This window comes from Glycine max, chromosome 17, assembly GCF_000004515.6.
Source record: "Glycine max cultivar Williams 82 chromosome 17, Glycine_max_v4.0, whole genome shotgun sequence".
NCBI lineage: Eukaryota > Viridiplantae > Streptophyta > Magnoliopsida > Fabales > Fabaceae > Glycine > Glycine max.
The window spans coordinates 33,238,568-33,256,749 of record NC_038253.2 but is presented as its reverse complement, the minus strand read 5'-3'; the positions used below and the strand labels follow the sequence as shown (position 1 = coordinate 33,256,749).

The 18,182-nt window shown below is 28.1% G+C and overlaps 2 protein-coding genes across 2 annotated transcripts; both read right to left on the bottom strand.

Moving 5' to 3' along the window:
* Positions 1–8,708: 8,708 nt before the first annotated feature.
* On the bottom strand, positions 8,709–10,169 carry LOC121173806 (uncharacterized). Its single transcript, XM_041011018.1, has 2 exons — positions 9,894–10,169; positions 8,709–9,021 (listed from the first exon to the last, which is right to left on the bottom strand). The coding sequence occupies exons 1-2, from the start codon at positions 9,925–9,927 to the stop codon at positions 8,714–8,716; spliced, it is 342 nt and encodes a 113-aa protein (XP_040866952.1). The 5' UTR covers positions 9,928–10,169; the 3' UTR covers positions 8,709–8,713.
* Positions 10,170–13,354: 3,185 nt separating this feature from the next.
* On the bottom strand, positions 13,355–15,965 carry GA3OX6 (gibberellin 3-beta-dioxygenase 6). The gene is made up of 2 exons (XM_003550114.5): positions 15,132–15,965; positions 13,355–13,939 (listed from the first exon to the last, which is right to left on the bottom strand). Exons 1-2 carry the CDS (start codon positions 15,614–15,616, stop codon positions 13,372–13,374), a joined length of 1,053 nt encoding a protein of 350 aa, XP_003550162.1. The 5' UTR covers positions 15,617–15,965; the 3' UTR covers positions 13,355–13,371.
* Between the last annotated feature and the right edge of the window lie 2,217 nt (positions 15,966–18,182).

Below are 18,182 nucleotides of genomic sequence, written 5' to 3'. Positions count from 1 at the left end.
GGACAAAACATTCATACGAAATTCACCATAACAACTATAAAAAAAAAATATAAGAGAGCTAAATAGTCTAATAATAAAAAAGTATTCATATACTTATGTATCAACTAAAGTAAATAAACAAATTCATAACAAAAGATATAATATTGTATCACTTAATTGCTTCAACAGATCGATTCTATTACTCAGCTACATGTCCTATTTTGGAAATGATATCCACCTATGAAGTTAATATATTCAAAATATAGTATCACAATTTAATAAAAATTACCATGACATTTTTTTTTCACTTTTATTAAAAAACAAAAGAAGATCTTATGCATATAAAATTTAAAAAAATGTAAAATCAACAAAAAAAAAGAACATTCAATTGATTTTCTTTATAAATAATTTAAAAAGAAAAAAATATTACCTTCGAAAAATAAAAAAAATTGATCCCAACCTCATTTGTAATAACTGGATCAGCAGGAGGATCAAGTTGTTCAGAAAAGAAAAGAAGAATATAGTACATCGTCTTCAATAGGCGTGTCTTCCAAAGGCTGGATAATATCATTTGTATGAACAAAAGGTGAAATTCATCATGTTCTATAGGATCCTCAACACTTCCACCATCTTTGTCACTTACAGAATGACGGATTTGGGTAATACGACCACTTCTTCAAATCTCTCCCGAAGAAATGGTAGTAGAATGGTTACAGGAACCTTTCCATCTTCCCATGATAAACTCGGATGGATAACAAAGAAAATGAGATAAGGTTCTGAAAAGTCTGATAGAATGATATGAATAATCTAGAGTTGGACATAGAAATACGGTTTGTATTTTATATATTATGCATAAATACATTTTCGTCTTAAGTAAAATAAAATAAAAACTTCAAATGGGCATCGTGTATTTCAAAATGAGTCATAACTTTTTGTTATGATACGTCTGTTAGAGAGATAGAAGAATCAACCTTTGTTTAATTGATGATCATGTTTTTCTTCAAATTGGCCTATCGTAATGACAACTAAAACCTACTTTTTTTCAGAGGGCTTTTGCTAAACGCACCTCCCATTTTTATTCGTAGACCTACTTAATGCATCTACTTATTATTAATGATCATGCTTTCTTCAAACGGACCCATCTTACACTTATTATTTTACCAATTAGTGCACCTACTTCTTTGTACCCTATACTTTTTTTTTGTTAAATATTATATAATGGTTAAAATAAACTTTAGCATCATCAAGGAATCAAGGAATAAAAACATGCAAACAAACAAATTGAAGTAAACGAATGAAAGTAAAACTTCAAAAACTTATTTAGAATAGAATATTTTGTAGTGATCTTCATTAAAAGGAAAAAAATATATACTTGAAAAAAGTTGAAGGGGGTTTAAAATTAAAAAAGAAAGTGTATTCAGTAACAATCTTATAAAGATAAGGTCTATGTTATGAGATTTTCTTCTTGCACCAAGCCATTTTTTTTTTCTACACTCAACATTTTTTATAATTCCATGGTAGGTTTAATAAAAATTTATAAATGTAAAAAAATATATTATTAAATCAAAATTAATTATTACAAAAATATATTATCTAAACTTATATGTGTATTAAAAAAAATTAAAAATTTTAGTGTTATATATAACGGCATTAATTATTTTTTAACATAATTAACTTATTAGTTTAGTTGGTTAGAACATCTAACTAATAATGTGAAAGTTATAGGTTTAAAACATATTTTTAATAATCCGTATTGACCTATACGGATTAACAATCTGCAAAGGCTATAAGTAAGGGTGTTTTTTATTTTTCCCTCTTACTGCTAGGTGTATGAGGAAATTTACTAGGTGTAGGAAGAAAATTCATTATGTTATGTGTCTATTTGGACTTGTGACATTTTTCCTTTGTTATATGTTTGTTAAAAAAAGTCTTTAATTTTTTTTTACAATATTAACTAAAATTGAAATGCAAAAATAATAATAATAAAAAACATGTGAGTTAGAAAAGAGGATGGAATTGTATTTTTCATATATTAATAAGAATTGTTATTTAAAAAATATATATTTTTAACAATCTATATTAGCCAATTCATATATCCGTACAGGCCTATAATCTGTATACATCGTACAGATTGATAAATTTGTATAAGTTTTACGTATTGACAATGCCTATAGGTTACATGTAAGGGTGTTTTTGATTTTTTCTTCACACTGCAGGATGTATGACGAAGTTTTTTGAGTGCAAGAAGAAAATCCCCTATGTTATGTGTCTATTTGGGCTTGTGACATTTTCCCCTTTCTTATATGTTTGTTAAAAAAAATCTTAAAATTTTCAACAATATTAACTAAAATTGAAATGCAAAAATAAAATAAAATCTGTGAGTTAGAAAAGAGGATGGAAATTGTATTTTTCATATATTAATCAGAATTGTTATTTTAAAAAATATGTAAATACAATTAAAACAATATTATTAAATAATAAAATAAATTTAGATAATAATATTTGCTCGGTTCATTTGATCAATTTTAAAATATTAATAATTATATGTTTTATTCCATTGGTTTCCAAGTACCCGAATTAATGAAAGTTCGATTCTACCTTAATCGTCCATTTTTAAATGATATCTATCACTTCTGCTTTTTTGTTTTTTCATCTGACAATTAAGATATTTCAGTTCACCAGATTTCAACAAAATTTTATTCAATAAATTATCTTTAAAACTTTTTTGTAAATAAAATGAAAATATTATAATTACATCAAAGTAAAAATCCTAAAACATAAAAAATTCTTCATTGAGAATTTAAAAATTATAAACTAAATTACATAAAAATATTATTAGTCCATTTATAAGAAGTAAATACACTTATTTTTTCTATTTATTATTTTTTGGTACAAAATGATGGTAACTAAAACGAAAGTAAGAATTTTTAGATCATTAAATATCAATTGGAACAAAATGTTAACTTTTATAAATATTTTTTAGATCACATTATTCTTTAAGTATTTTTATTATTTTTTTTTGTTTTGTCATAAAATAGTTATTTTCTCGGAGAAATTATCAGAATGTTTTTTATTAAGATTTTATAATTTTTTAAAATTATTATCAGTATTATTATTATATTTCAAATTTAGATTAATTAAATGAAATTTGTTTTAAAGTATAATGAGGAATACATAATTTAAACTGAATAACCATTCAAAGAAAAAAAAATATAAAACATGATGCAAATATATGTAGTTAAATCTTCCAAAACAATTCTTTGTACACAATATTTTTAGTATAAAAAAGTGTCTTGTTATCATCATCACAATTTATAACCTTTAACCTAGATTTACTTTTAACTCAAAAGAATGCAACATAGAGTTGGTTATGTGTAAATACTAGTCTCGGAAGAAATACACCAACTTGAGTCAAAGTTTGGCCTTGAGTTTTATTATTTGTCATTGCAAAGTAAACCAAAAGAGAAAATTGACGTCTCTGAAATTTAAAAGAGTCATATGATCAAATGAAACCAAATTCAATCTTGACGTGTAAACTTTAGCTTCAATATTAATTCTTGTAACAATAATAGCTTCAATTATATTAATTCTTAACTCTTCAATAATGAGTCTGGTTCATTACAAAGATCAAAAGACATATCTAAATTTCTCATAAACATGATAGAGTGACTTTTTTTCAATATCAAACAATGATCAAGAAGACCAAATAACTTGATATTATTTAAAAATTGAGTTGCCAACTGATCAAAATGAACACCTATGAGTTTGGTAAACTTTTTTATCTCCAGAAAATGCTATCATGACATATTTATTAACTGAAGAGATGATTTCCAAAGTAGTGCCAAAATTGATCTATCATAAAACTATTCAACATTACCTAAATTATGCAGCAAATCACAATAAATAAGCTTAACTATACTTGAATAGGCTCATGAGAATTTTTCACAATTAAAGAATGAGGAATGTCAGCATCAGTTTCACCATTATTGAAATCACCAATTCAGCCATCACCCAAAGCAAGAATCCAATATGAAAATGTCTTCTTTTTCACTTTCATCTAAATCATTTGAACCACATTTCAAACGCATGCATGTTTTTGAGCTAATTTCAAAATTTTACAATACTTCCACAATCTAGCAGAGATTATGGTGGCCAAAACAATTTCAGTTGTACTTGCATTAGGCACAATAAACAAAATTTGTTTGAAATCATTACCTAGAACAACAACTTTTCCACCAAAAGGCTTATGCAAACTATCATCAATAATAAAACACATAATATCTCTCAGTGTTCTATCAAGAGCTTCAAATGTAAATCTATTAATCATAGGTGCTTTATCCCATATGATCAAGGTAGTGTGTTTAAAAAATGCTGCTTTCAAACTTTCTTGCTTAATAGAACAACAAGAATCTTCATTCAATAATAATGGTATTGCAAATTGAGAATGAGTAGTTTTATCACTAGGAAGCAAAAGAGATGCAATACCACTAGCTACATTTAACACAATTTTTTTCTCTTATCTCAATTTATAAAATCATGTCTTTTATAAGAAAGTCTTACCAGTATCTCGATGTCAAAAATTGCTTTAGTACCATGCAAAAGAAGTTTCACTTACTCATCCTAGACTTTGTCTTGATATACATCCAACTCTTCATACAACTATATTTTAAAAGTGATAAATAATCAAATTCATCTTCAAAAGTGTGATATGATGATAAATTAATTTCTAAAAAAATAAAAATATAAATTTAATCTTTAAATATGCAAAAAGTGTAACAATATTTTAATCTTGTCATTAAATTTGTGAGATCATTTTATCATTAAGTTGTAAAGTTTAAAAACTAATTAGAAAATAAGTTATATTTTTTCAAGGATCAATTTGATATTAAATTATAAAATTTAAAGATTAATTTATGATTAAATTATTTACCAGGCTAATTTATCACATATTTAGATACTAAATTTAAATATTTTATCTTTTAAAAATTAATTTATAAATATCTCACATTTTTAGAGACCAATTTAATAAAAAAAAAACGAAGATGCTTTAGTAGTTTTGAAATGCGCATTAGCTGTTTATTTCCCTACAAAAACGGGATCACAGATAAGTGACGTAATGCTTATATGTTCGTGACAACGTATTCATTGATGAAAGTTTTGTTTTATGCAACCAAACTAAAACTTGAATATTTCTGTAGTGATATTCTGCTGCGTCATGCGCAACCAATATAAAGTTTTATTCCTTTATATTCTTATAAGTTTTGTCGTTATGTAAGAGCTAGTATGGAATTTTCTTTTAAAAAATGTAAATATATGGAATTCTTTTGACATCATCGAATGTGATTTTATTATAAAATAATGAACTAATTTAATATAAGCACGCATTCAAACTTTTGTCTTTCTTCCCAATGCACAACCGACAAATCATTATACACCTAAGTTTGGCTTTAGCTTCTAACATGATCAAAGCGAAGAGGTTAACACGACAAGAGTTACGTTTTTTTTATAAAAAAAATTCTATTTTAAAAGTAAAGTAAAAACGTTGAAATGTATGTGTTCCTTTATCTTTTATGGCTTAATGTGTTACATCATTAAGAGGTTAAAGAATAACTTAATCTCGTTATAAAAATAAATAAAGAATAACTTAATCTTTCGACTTAGTTTTACTAAGTGTAACTTGATGAAATATCAAATATTATTTAATTGCTCTTTAGGTCATATATCATAATATGCAGTTTTAATCTTTTTGAAATATATCACAACTGTTATTTTGGTCAATTCATTAGTTTTCAATTAAATCTTTATCATAATTTGTTGATATCTGATGAGGATGTGTAAATGTATTGAACACATATATTGTCATACCTTAATTGATTTTTTTGGTTTCTCACTATTATTATATTTTATGAAAAAAATATAATTAAATTATAATATTATGTGGTAAGCAACAATTAAGTCGTCATGTCATCAACACATCATCATTTAATATTATATAAGTAAATCTATTCAATATATAATGTAAATAAAATAATCAAAATCACACAATTAATATCTGAAAGATTTAATTCCCACCATTAAAAATATAAAAGATTAAAATCATATAATTATAATACTTCAGAAATTAAAAGTATAATTAAATCATTGTAATCATTGATTGATTGGATATGATCGATGATCAGAGATATATATTGAAGGTGTGATTGCTTCGTATTTTTAATTTTCTTTATCAAACTGAACTGATTTTTTAATAGAGAACTTGTTCTTCTCTTGTTACACATATGGTTTATCATAAACATAGAAATAATGGTTTGATGGTGATTTATGATGACATTGAATTATATATTAAATTATTCGTGGTCAAAGATTCAAAATACCAGTCTAACTTTAACAAGTAACTTTGGCATTTTAGGTAGTGTTAGAAAAGAGTGAAGTTTGGGCTAGTAGGCCATACATTTTGTTTCTGTGTGAAGAGTCAAAGCATGGTAAAATGAACACGCAAAATCGATGTGTTAGGGAGTGACGAACGTGTCAAATTGTTAGATATCAAAGTGAATTAGCCCAGTTAGGAAGTATGCATTTAAATTGCAGTCCATAAAAAGATATTTTAAATCATTACAACTGTAGTTGTGATCATATCAGTTATATATTTTTTTTTATAATTATCCATATATAACAACAAGATTTTTTCATTGACCGCAACCGCGATCACAAACACAATTTAAAATGATATTAGGGAGTGAACTAGAGAGAGCCACTCGTCAGAGAGTAGTCATAGAGCTACAAGGTGTTAAAGCGTCCATTTTCCATGTCTAGGATACATGCTTCTTTTAATGTATGAATACCTTGTGCTCTTTCGCATCCTCATCCAAAGCCTTTTCAAACTTCAAGCCACATATATAGTTTATTTAATTTGTTAAGCTTCATGGTGTCATAAAGGTGTGCCGTTCTCCCAAAGTATCATGAGTTCACTAAGCATTTTTTTTTTATTAAAAATATTTGTCTTGATCCCAGTTTTGTCAAATCTGAAATCCCTATTCATCATTAAATTTCAGGCCCAAGCAATAGCTATCTTGTAAGGGAGTTAAGCACATAAGTTCCTCAACATGACATTCTTAAAAAGTTGGAAGCTTGATGATTTCTTTCTTTATGATTTACTATATGCTAGAGAAAAAAAGAACTTGCTAATAGATCAACAATCTAATTATATACGCGATCTTACAATTTCTTGATAAATTTAAAGTATATAAATCATTTAGTGCCATGAAATTAACAACTTGCAAATCATAAAAGGGTTATGAGAGAGAGTACTATATATATGTGAACTCATCTCATTGTATGAAATAAATTCATCCTTGAATTCCTTAGAAACATGAGTTTTAAAGTTATGAATGGGATTTTCCATATATACTACCTAATACGTACGGGTGGATCATGGTTATATTGTCTAAAAACATTCATCACTAGGATCTACTCTCACTATTTGTGTTTGTATGTTGCTTGTACTAACCCTTCCAAATAAACAGTGAAGGCCACTTCTAGTCCACATTGTAATAAAGTACGTCTAGGCTGTCATGTCCAGAGATGGTAGAGTGGCACCCTATCAGACGCTATCATCCCTGATTCTGAACATACATTGAACTAGAAAGAATATATATGTTAACTAATTTTATGGATATGAAATTTTGTATAATAAATGTTTTCGTTCATGTATAGTAATTTTAATCTAAACAATATGTGTTTGAACAATATTCTTGGAAATACAATAGTTTATATTTTAGTTGAATGATATTGTAGCAGTAAGTCTTATAGATGAGAAAGGATAATAAGATTAAGGTGTGTTGTTCAAATAAAATATTAAGATATAATATATTGGTGGCTATAGGAGTAATGTTCAAATCGTACGTATTAAAAAAAAAGAGTTAAAATTTTTATTTTTCCAGATCCAAAAAACTTAGTAACATATAACCTTATGGAGATATTTCTATGGAACCACATGAAAGCAAAGATACTAGAGGATGAAAAATAATATGTCTCATCTGTTACGAACATTTTCTCATATTTCTTTTTGTACAAATTCATCATCTTCATCCTTAAACTCTAGCTCAAGAAACTTAAATTTGCTCACTGAGCAAGACAATTAGACCCACGAGGTCACTCCAAAACATAATTTCTTCGACGAAGAAGTTCGATTTGAGGAGAAAAACAAAAACATGGATGACTGGAGTATTCCAGAAATCCCTTAGGACACACTGTATGTTCCTGAGACAATCAAAGATAAACACAGTTTTGATTAAGACTGTAGAAAATAATATTCCTCTAGGACAAGACATAGGAGAAGGATTTCATTTATTATCAAAGAATTCAATCTTCAAACATAGCAGAAAATACAAATACCTACACATAGGATGTGTGCAAGTGACAATCAAACCCTTAATTGACATGGGTATAGATGCAACCGTCTTAATGTGTCTTAGATATATTAGGCACGACAAATTTGAAGATTCTTTAATAGGAACAGTAGAAACAAGTCTAGAGCAAGGACCAGTCTATTTCAACTATTACCAAAACAAAACAGTGAGTCTGATGGATAGAAACATTCTTGACTCTCTGTTCTTAAATATCCACTTTCATGGACTTGACATGAAAGAAGGATCAATTCCAGCAGCCTTAATTTTATTTATAGGATCTAGTATAAGGTCATGAACACTTGTGCGTCAAGAGTCCTTCTAAAACCTCAAAGAGGAGAGACAACTTCGTTTATCACTGATATGATAAAGGCTAATGTTTCTCTCCTAAGAACCATAAAATGGGATGAAGTAACTCTTCCTGAAAAATGGGTCATGGACAAGGCCACACTGTCAGTTCCCAAACCCGTTCCAACCATAGAACAAATAAAGCAGGATAATTCCGGTAAGGTAGAAATAACCTTCAATAGAAGAAACTCTTTCTCATCTAGAATAGAAGCCTCAAGATCCGAGTATGAATTAGCAATAAGGTCTTTCTTGGTAAGAACCCGATTAATTCCAATAGGGTTATCTAGATCTGAGTCACATAATCAGTTTCCAAGTATAAACCTCTAAGGATTAGATACAACTTCTAGTATACCTAGAACCACATATAATCAAGAACAAGAGGATGACCAAAAATCAATCCAATCTCCAACATATTCCTTTATGCATGAACCTTATGATGTTATTTGACAAATTTAGCATTGATAAAGAAATCTTTAGAAAAGACTTTTATTCTCCAGAGAATGAACCTCATAGGAGATGGTTTTTTCAACATTTTAAAGGTACAAAAAGAAAACAAATCCAAAACAAATTCTATGAGTTTGTCGAAAGAGTCAAAATTAACATTCATTTCTTTGATTGGTTTCATGCTTATACCATTAGAGAAAATCTAGATTATCCTTGGAAACAAGACATCATACGTGATCCAACAACCAATGTTATCTAGATTACCCTTGAAAACAAGAATACTGTTCAAACACATATTGTTTAGATTAACGTTACTGTACATGAACGAAAACAAAAACATTTATTGTACAAAATTTCAAATCCATGTCAGTTAACATATTTCCTTACAAATTATATTCCTACCTCCCCATCAGGCTCTGATATCAGAGATCAACGGAAAGAGATCAAACAGACAGATGAGAGGTAAGAACAATAATCAAACAAGGCAGACAAAATATGAAGAAAATAATCAATATAAAAACAAATTAAGTAAACATGCAAAGATTTAAAACAAAAACATTAAAAAGAAAACAGAAATGGCGACAGAGTCGCATTGGATCTGTTAGGGGGAGGAAGAGAAGAAATTGAAGCGATGACAAAGCTGCACATGATCAGTCAAGAGGAAGAAGAGATATGAAAGAAAGAGCTTGAAAATTTATTAACGAAAGAAAAGCTTACAAAGAGTGTTTCCAAGAGCTTCTCTCTCTACCATCTATCTGACTATTCTGTCATATTGATTTCTTGGATATCTTCATTATCCATAAATGATGGTTGATCGTCCTGTTGAATTAGATTAAGATTTTCTTCAGAGGATACATCTTCGGTTTCTTCCTCTAAGGTTTCAATGAGCAGATTATTAATCCGTTCTTCTATGGATGAACCTAAATTAAGGTTTCTTTTTCAGCCTACCATATTTGTTAATGTGACCTTGTCTTTCACAATTATAACATACAATTTTGGTTTTCATACTAGGTTTTGGAGTACTAACATCTTTGCTAATATATATATACCTTCAATGTAATTGCAAATACCATGTGGCCATGTAATATTTTGGGGCCTTTGCATTTTATTTAAAAATGTATATAAATATATTTGACTTAAATATTTTTTCCTGCATTTTAGTAGTTTTTTCATTTTATTTTTTTTAATCATCATAAAATGTATTTGTTTTATTTTTTATTTTTAAAGTGCTTTAGATATATAATATTTTTGTTACCGTTGAAAGTTTTTATAAAAATTAAAATGAAAAAATAATAAACTTTTAAAACAAAAAATATATTTAAATTTTTTTATAAACAAATGTTAATAATTAGTATGTTGTGTTAGTAGAAATTTTTTATCTCATCCCCTCCTATTATCACTTCCACCGTTATGGTGATCCTCCATCAATTGAACGTAACTGACGTTCTTTCAAAAAGCAAACAGAAGAGTTACTTTGCTTTTTGGTGTTTCGAAATGTGCAACCAAATGTTTAGAAGTTTTTTTAACGTTAATCCAAACTGTCACAAGGATCCAGAAAACCATCAAATGGTCTGATTTTTTTTCCAAATACACTGCAAATCACCTTATGACTCCCAATGTATAATTAAACTTATGTACATGTAATCGCTTTTGTAAGGTTTACTAATCGATCTTAACCTACAAGATGTTTGCAGGAGAATATATATATTTTATCTTATTTTTATGTTGATATTGTATATATGAAGCGATAAGTAAAGAATTAGTTACTGATTTTTGAAATCTTTTTCGTAACCCTTAGAACAATATATATCTAATGTACTACTGTTTTATGGTTACTGCCAAATATCCATCTTCTATACGATTACTAATGATGTAAAAATTTAAATTCTTTCATTATTTTACATTACTGTTATTAATATATCAATATAAGCATGTGAATTAATTAGAGAGATCGCACAATTAACAAAAACCAGTGTTAGTGTTTTTCATTATTAATTACTCTATTAAAGCTTAATTATGATGAAGATCTTAATATTAATATTAGAGTGGTGCCTAAAAAATTAATTCCTAAGTACAGGTTCAGACAAAAAGAAGTCAAGCTAAATAAGAAAACTATTGGTATCGAGAAATATTTAAACATTTTTACCAAAATTTAAGTTGCAATCTCAATGAGATGGGTCATGTGCTTCACAAATAAGGTAAAATAATGCTTAGCTCATTTTCTTCTTCTTCTTTTTTCTTTTTGGAAGAAAAAGTCAAACCAAAATACTTAATACTTAAAAATATTCTAAAATGAAACTAGCTTTTCTATAGTTAAAAAATAAATAAAAAAACGTATATAATTTTTATAAAAAAAACTGATAAAAAAATTTATATTTTAAAAAGAAAAATTAAAGAAACTAAACCAAATACCACCTAAGTCTTATTCAACTGCCAAATGCCAACTAATTAGGAAGCACAAACGTGTGGGGATTAGGCATTGATGTTTACAAAACTCAAAGCCGTACTTGTATACACAACCAAACAAATGGAACCTAATCAAGAATATCAAGATGAAGCTATCTACGACCACGAAATTGTACACAAGTAAATACAAAGGTTGGGTAAGCTGGATTTAAAGTCATGCTATGCTGACAGTGACTAGTTAAATATCAGTTTATTAAGTATCCAGCAGGCGTGTTGGAAATTAATTTAATTAATGGCTAGGCATTGAACAGCGAGTCATGGCATGCTGTGCAGTTATTTTAAAAAAAATATCCACTAGTTTTGTTAACTACGATTATTTATATAAAATATTTACTAATTTTATTAGTAATAATTTTTTTCAAGAAACTTGACCAACTATATTTAATAAGATCTCCTTTTCAATTATATTTTGTTTTTTCCACAAAACCTAAACTCGATGCATTACCTAACAAATTTGAATGACATGTTGGTGTATGAGCAGTCATGCATATTCAAATTTTACCCCCTTTTTTTCTGTAATATCGGATTTGAAGTTAGTCTCTTACGATAATTATTATAGTGACCAAGGATATCATTTACTCAAATTTTACCTAAAGGTCAAAGAAAAATCCGATAATTATTATACTTACCATTAATTTTAGGAAAAACAGAGGTGATAAATTATTAATCTAATTTCATTTTAAAATAAATAAATTAAAGAGATGAATATATATCAGTGTATATGGGACACCAATTTCGCATGTAATTTTTCCCAATCTACCTACGGTGGTGCAGTAATTAACTTTATTTCGCTCAGGTCGGTTTTATGCTTAAAATTATTTTTCATATTATGCACATATTTTAATGTAAAATTTATAATTAAAATTATATATATATATATATATATATATATATATATATTAATTATATTAATTATATTTAACATTTTAAAATAAATTTATCAAAATCAATTCTAGTTTACTTTAAAATAAAGAGCTGGACGTGCTTTTTTCTTCCTATGGAATAATCAACTATTAAATGCTAACGCTTTTGAAAGAACCAGGAGCATGTTAGACTTTTCATCGTCCTAGTTTTCCAATTAACGAAGATGCTAAATATTAAAGGAAACCAACTCGAAAAGGACTCAAAACACCGGCCTCTACTTTTTATTTCCTTTACTACCCTTCTATTTGAAATTTAACATACAAAAAGAAAATATATTTAATGCAGCTTCATATGTATTTTAAAAATTAAATGAGAAAAACTAAAAGTATAAAATAGTTTTTGTATTATATAATTTAATTATATATGTAATTAGACTACAGTCTAAATTGTTTTATTATTTGTTCATAATCATTAAAATCTTTAAAAATATATCATAAAGAAAATATTTTGTACTATCTTCATATAAAAGTTAGAAATTAATCTATTAGATCTCTTTAAGAGTCTACTTCTTCTAATTGATACTTTTTCACGCATGTAGATTTGGTGATAGAATATTATATTAATTACATATTTAAGAAACATAATTATATAAAGTTGATCAAAATGATTGAAAAGGTGAGACTTAAGGAGAAGGGAGAAGTGAGAGAAATCTTATGTTTAAATTTTTTTTATTAATATTTCTAACAAAAATTAATATTTAGTGAAAATAATAAACCAATCAATCATATCACACCATATTGACGGAATGAAATGATATTATCAACTATTTAAAAGAGAGCCAAAATTAGAGAAAAATGCACATTAATTAGTTTTTAAGCATACTAATCAAAGACAATGCTCCCCGAAGGTTCTTGGCCTTAATACCAATATACTCCTTCACAGTCAAGGAACGAAAACGAGGCAAGGAATCAAGAACCAAAGGAGAAACCACATGATCCACAGGGGGACCATAGAAATAAGCCACTGAGTATCTTTCCCTTGCGCTATTCACCATGACACGATGCAATGCACATCTAAACCTTGAGTTGGACAAGATGTGAAGAATGTCACCAGTGTGAACAACAAGGCTGCTAGGGTGAGGGTGCACAGGGACCCACCCTGCCCCTTCCTTGAAGATTTGGAGGCCATTGGTTTGGCTTTGGTGGAGGATTGTGAGAAGGGAAGTGTCAGTGTGAGGGGCTAGCCCCATGGCTCGGTTTGGCTCAGGACAACGAGGGTAGAAGTTTAGCTGAACAGCTTCACAGAGGTTGTTGGTTGAACCATTAATCCACCTTTTTTGCTCCTCAGAAATGCCCCCCAATAAGTTGAATATCATGTGTGCTAGCTTATCTGCTAGAGCCTTCATTTGCTTCTGGTAATTGTCCATTATAGTGCTGCACAAACAGTTTTTTTCCCCTCCAGATTTTAGAAGTTTTGTGTAATTAAGAACAAAACTTATTAGATTAATTTCTTAAGTATTTTTTGGTATTGTTTATCTTAGCAATTTATGCTGATTTTCTTTTTATATAAATCTTTAAATTTATTGCATGGATTATAAAGGCATTTTATAATGAACAAACTTTTTGTTTTGACAGATAATGGACAAATTACTAACTGAGGTTATTTAATAACTTTTATATACAATGGAAATAATGAAGTTTGAATTTAAGATTTTGTGTAAATTATTTATTAAGTCAACTCTAATGAGCTATTGATATTATTTAATATTAGAGAAAAACATTTACATGCATGTCAACATTTGTTGGAAGAGTTATAAAATTTGATTATATTCAAAGGAGTATAATGGGTATTTCAACCGGCACCCGTTTACAATCTATATGAGTTCAACTAAAAGCATGCATGCTTGATAGAATCAACACACATAATATTCGGAAAAAGTTTAATGGATACCCTAAATTGATATATATGCAACAGTAAAAAAAATATTTAATATAAATATGATTGAATTTTTTATGTGATAAGAAAAGAGATAAAGAAAAATGAGAAATATTGGCAAAATATTTAAAATAATAAGATATTTATGTATTATTATTCTTAATATACTAATCAGAAAATCTTAAAATATGATTTTTATTTTAGGTATTTGAGATGTTGATTAACCTTAAACTAAAATACTATCTATGTATATAATATTCAAAGGGTATCTTTGCTTACGGATTTAAAGCTAATCATAATCCATAACCTTAACTTTTACTAATTATATTATCATGTCCATGTGATGGCATAAAAAATCTAATCAGATAGCTAATGCGAACAAAAGTAACAGTTTTGTTTTATTCTTGCATTTATATATATATATTATTTTATCTTGGAAAGAGATGTGCTGAATACTAAGGCATGCTTGTCCACTATTTCCGTGTTCAATGAAATGTTTAAGATTCAAATTTATAAATAAGGCTCTCTTATTCCAAGTAGAGACTTGAAGCTAGCTAACAACATATTGTAATGGCTTCAATTCCGAGAAAACAAAAGAGAAAAATTGATGTTACCGAAGAAAGTCTCTATTAGCATATATGATTGTACACGTTGCATGGAAGTGCATGAGATTGTAACATTTGTACTTACCAAAAGGGTGCATAGTCATTAGGCCAAATCTTTTTGGCATCATCACATGGAGACCCCATGATGGTAAATCCTTCATGCCACATGTGCTTGGGGAAGAATGGCGATATCCGAGCTCGGCCGTACCCGGTGGCACCGGTGGCCGATCTCAACGCCTTGAGTTTCCGGTCGGCGGGGAGGGCAAAGAGCCTCTTTGCCTCTTCTTCAACCTCTTCAACAACACTCAAGGGTATGCCATGGTTCTTCAATTGGAAAGCACCCCAATTCTCACAAGCAAGGCCTATGAGTTCCATGGCATTAGGATCCATTAGGTCTATGATGGGTATGGGTGATCCAATTCCATGATTATCATCATCACCATCACCATCTTCAGATTGAGGCCATGCATGCGAATCAGGTAAGGTCCTAAGTGAAGAAAAGTCTAAGGGGATAATATGATGAAGGTGGAGAGGGTGGTCCCTATAGGCTTCAGAAAGAGTAGTGGCCATTGCAAAATTGGAAGGAATTGAAACAAGCTAGAGATGTTGGATGTGGTGGATTTATTAGAATTTTAGAACTTAAGTGTATATATATATAAATATTATAAGAACATGAGTAGTATGAGATTTGGTTAAAACCATACAATTGGGTAGTGAAGGTTGGCTATTGGACTATGTTGTGTCGGATTTTGGCTATGAAGGAATATGGTTGAATAAGACAAAAGAAGGAACAAACAATTCTGAAAGATGGTGGAATCTCAAAGTCTTAAATATTAAATAAAAAAAAAGGGAGAAAGAAACTTTTTTCTTTATTCCATGATAATGTTTCACTCATGCGGCAAAGGGGGAAAAAACAGAAAATTTGATAGAGGATCCTTTTTGTTTCTCTTTTAGCTTTTGTGGACAAAAATAGGACACGCTTTTTGTCTTGTAGTAGGAAAACCAAATGAACGAGGATTGGCTTCTTCTACCAAATAAAGAATGTGTTCGATGTTAATTTGATAAAAATGAATATTAAGTATATAATTTCATTATGATGCAATATCTGGCAAAATATAAGGCATAAAAAAATGTTTGTACGCGATATATACTTTTTCCTGCCAACAATCTTAGTTGACATTAAATATTGATGACTCTTCTGAGAATGGCCTGCCACTTTATAAGGGAGAAATTCTTCAATTTGCAAATAGTATATTATTTTTTCTTCTTCACTTATTATATAATATGCAATATTTAATAATTTTATTAATAAATAATTTATATTAAAGAATCTATTAATTGGAGTCTCTCACCAACCAAAATTTTTTTATTCACAATTAATATTTAAATTGAAAATTTTACTTAAAACATTTAAGTCAAATTCCACTTATACCAACATAATGATATATTTATTATAAATTTGTGAATACAAAACCGTAGCTCATGGTGATGGTATATAAGATTATACTAATACTCAAATTTAATTTGTATGGATTAGTCTCGCTATATAAATGAATCGATCTGTGCTAAGGAAAAGTCATGGAGATCTCATTGATTGAGTAAATCTTGCAAAATTATGCAAGTGCCCCATCTTGATACTTATATATTATTGAAGGCTGCCACTACCGGAGCATACGGAGAACTTTTGTACTACTAAGCCTTTGCCTCAAAAGAAAGGATGATTCCCATTTGCATGACATGGACTTCAAAATTTAGAAAGTTAATTAAGGTGGGAATACTTTTGAGGATATATATATATATATATATATATATATATATATATATATAAAAGCTTTTAATGATTAATTTTTTGAGATATTAAGAATCATTTAAGAAATTGATTTTTTCAAAATATATTATTTCACACGTCCGAATCAAAAAATCAAATCCATATTAAAGAAAAAAAATCATCTATAGATTATTTAACATCATGTTTATCCTTTGAGGTTATATATATATAACAATACATTTATTACCATTTGTCGTGTGTGGGAGTTGCAGTTTGACAAGATTTTGAAGCCCTTTTTCTGCAGGTTTTTCAAAGGTGTAAAGTGAAATCATTTGAATGGTGAGTGATCTGACACAAAATACGAGTTAAGTCAGGCAGAACATGATGAGGACAAAATAATTCAAATTCATATATTCAAAAGTGAATCTAATGGAAAAAATTGTGCGAGCTAGCTAGCTTTCAAACTTGACCTTTCTATGTATTTCCTAACGTGTAGAAATGTAATATATATATATATATATATATATATATATATATATATATATATATATATATATATATATATATATATATATATATAGTGTAGACATTGACTCGGACATTTAAACGGAGGAAAATTAAGGTGCCAATTAGACTCTTGGGTTAGACTTTAAGACTGTTACCATGATTACATTTCTGAATATATTTTCTAGATTTAAAACTCTATACATATTTAGTTTCGGAAAGCTGTAAATTGAAGACATTCTTATTTATTTTATTCATTAATTAAGAGGTTAAATGTTTGATTCATTTAATTCCAAAAGTGCGTCTCTCTCGTTATATTAAACTTTAAGAAATGATTCTTCACGTTGGAGTTTTTGCCTTCATTGTGGATGATCTTAATCATGTTATGACAACCTAAAATCCGAGTTTGAATTCAAAAGTATATAATTTCCTTGTTTGAGTCGGTCATATTAAAAAATTGATTTTAAATAAATTCCTTTAAGCGAATTAATTAATTAATTATTGAAGATGTGTGCGCACGATTAATCTTATATATGGTTAATTATAGATATTTAAGTACAATATATCTTCTTAGGACAAATTAATTTGGTGTTCCTTTAAAAAATTTAAATTTAAATTTGTTGAATAATAACTTAATTCTTCCATAAAATATTTTTTTTAAAATTATCAATGAATATATAAAACTAAAAGTAAGATAAGAGTAGAAAAGGATAAAAGATTTATCCTATTCAACATTTGATGTGCATAAAATAATTTAGTCAATAGTAATAAAAATGACTTAAATATGTTTTTTTTTCTTATAATTGGTTGATTTTGTTAAATCCTGAACTGTTCATTAAATTCTAGAAAATAATTTGTGACAGT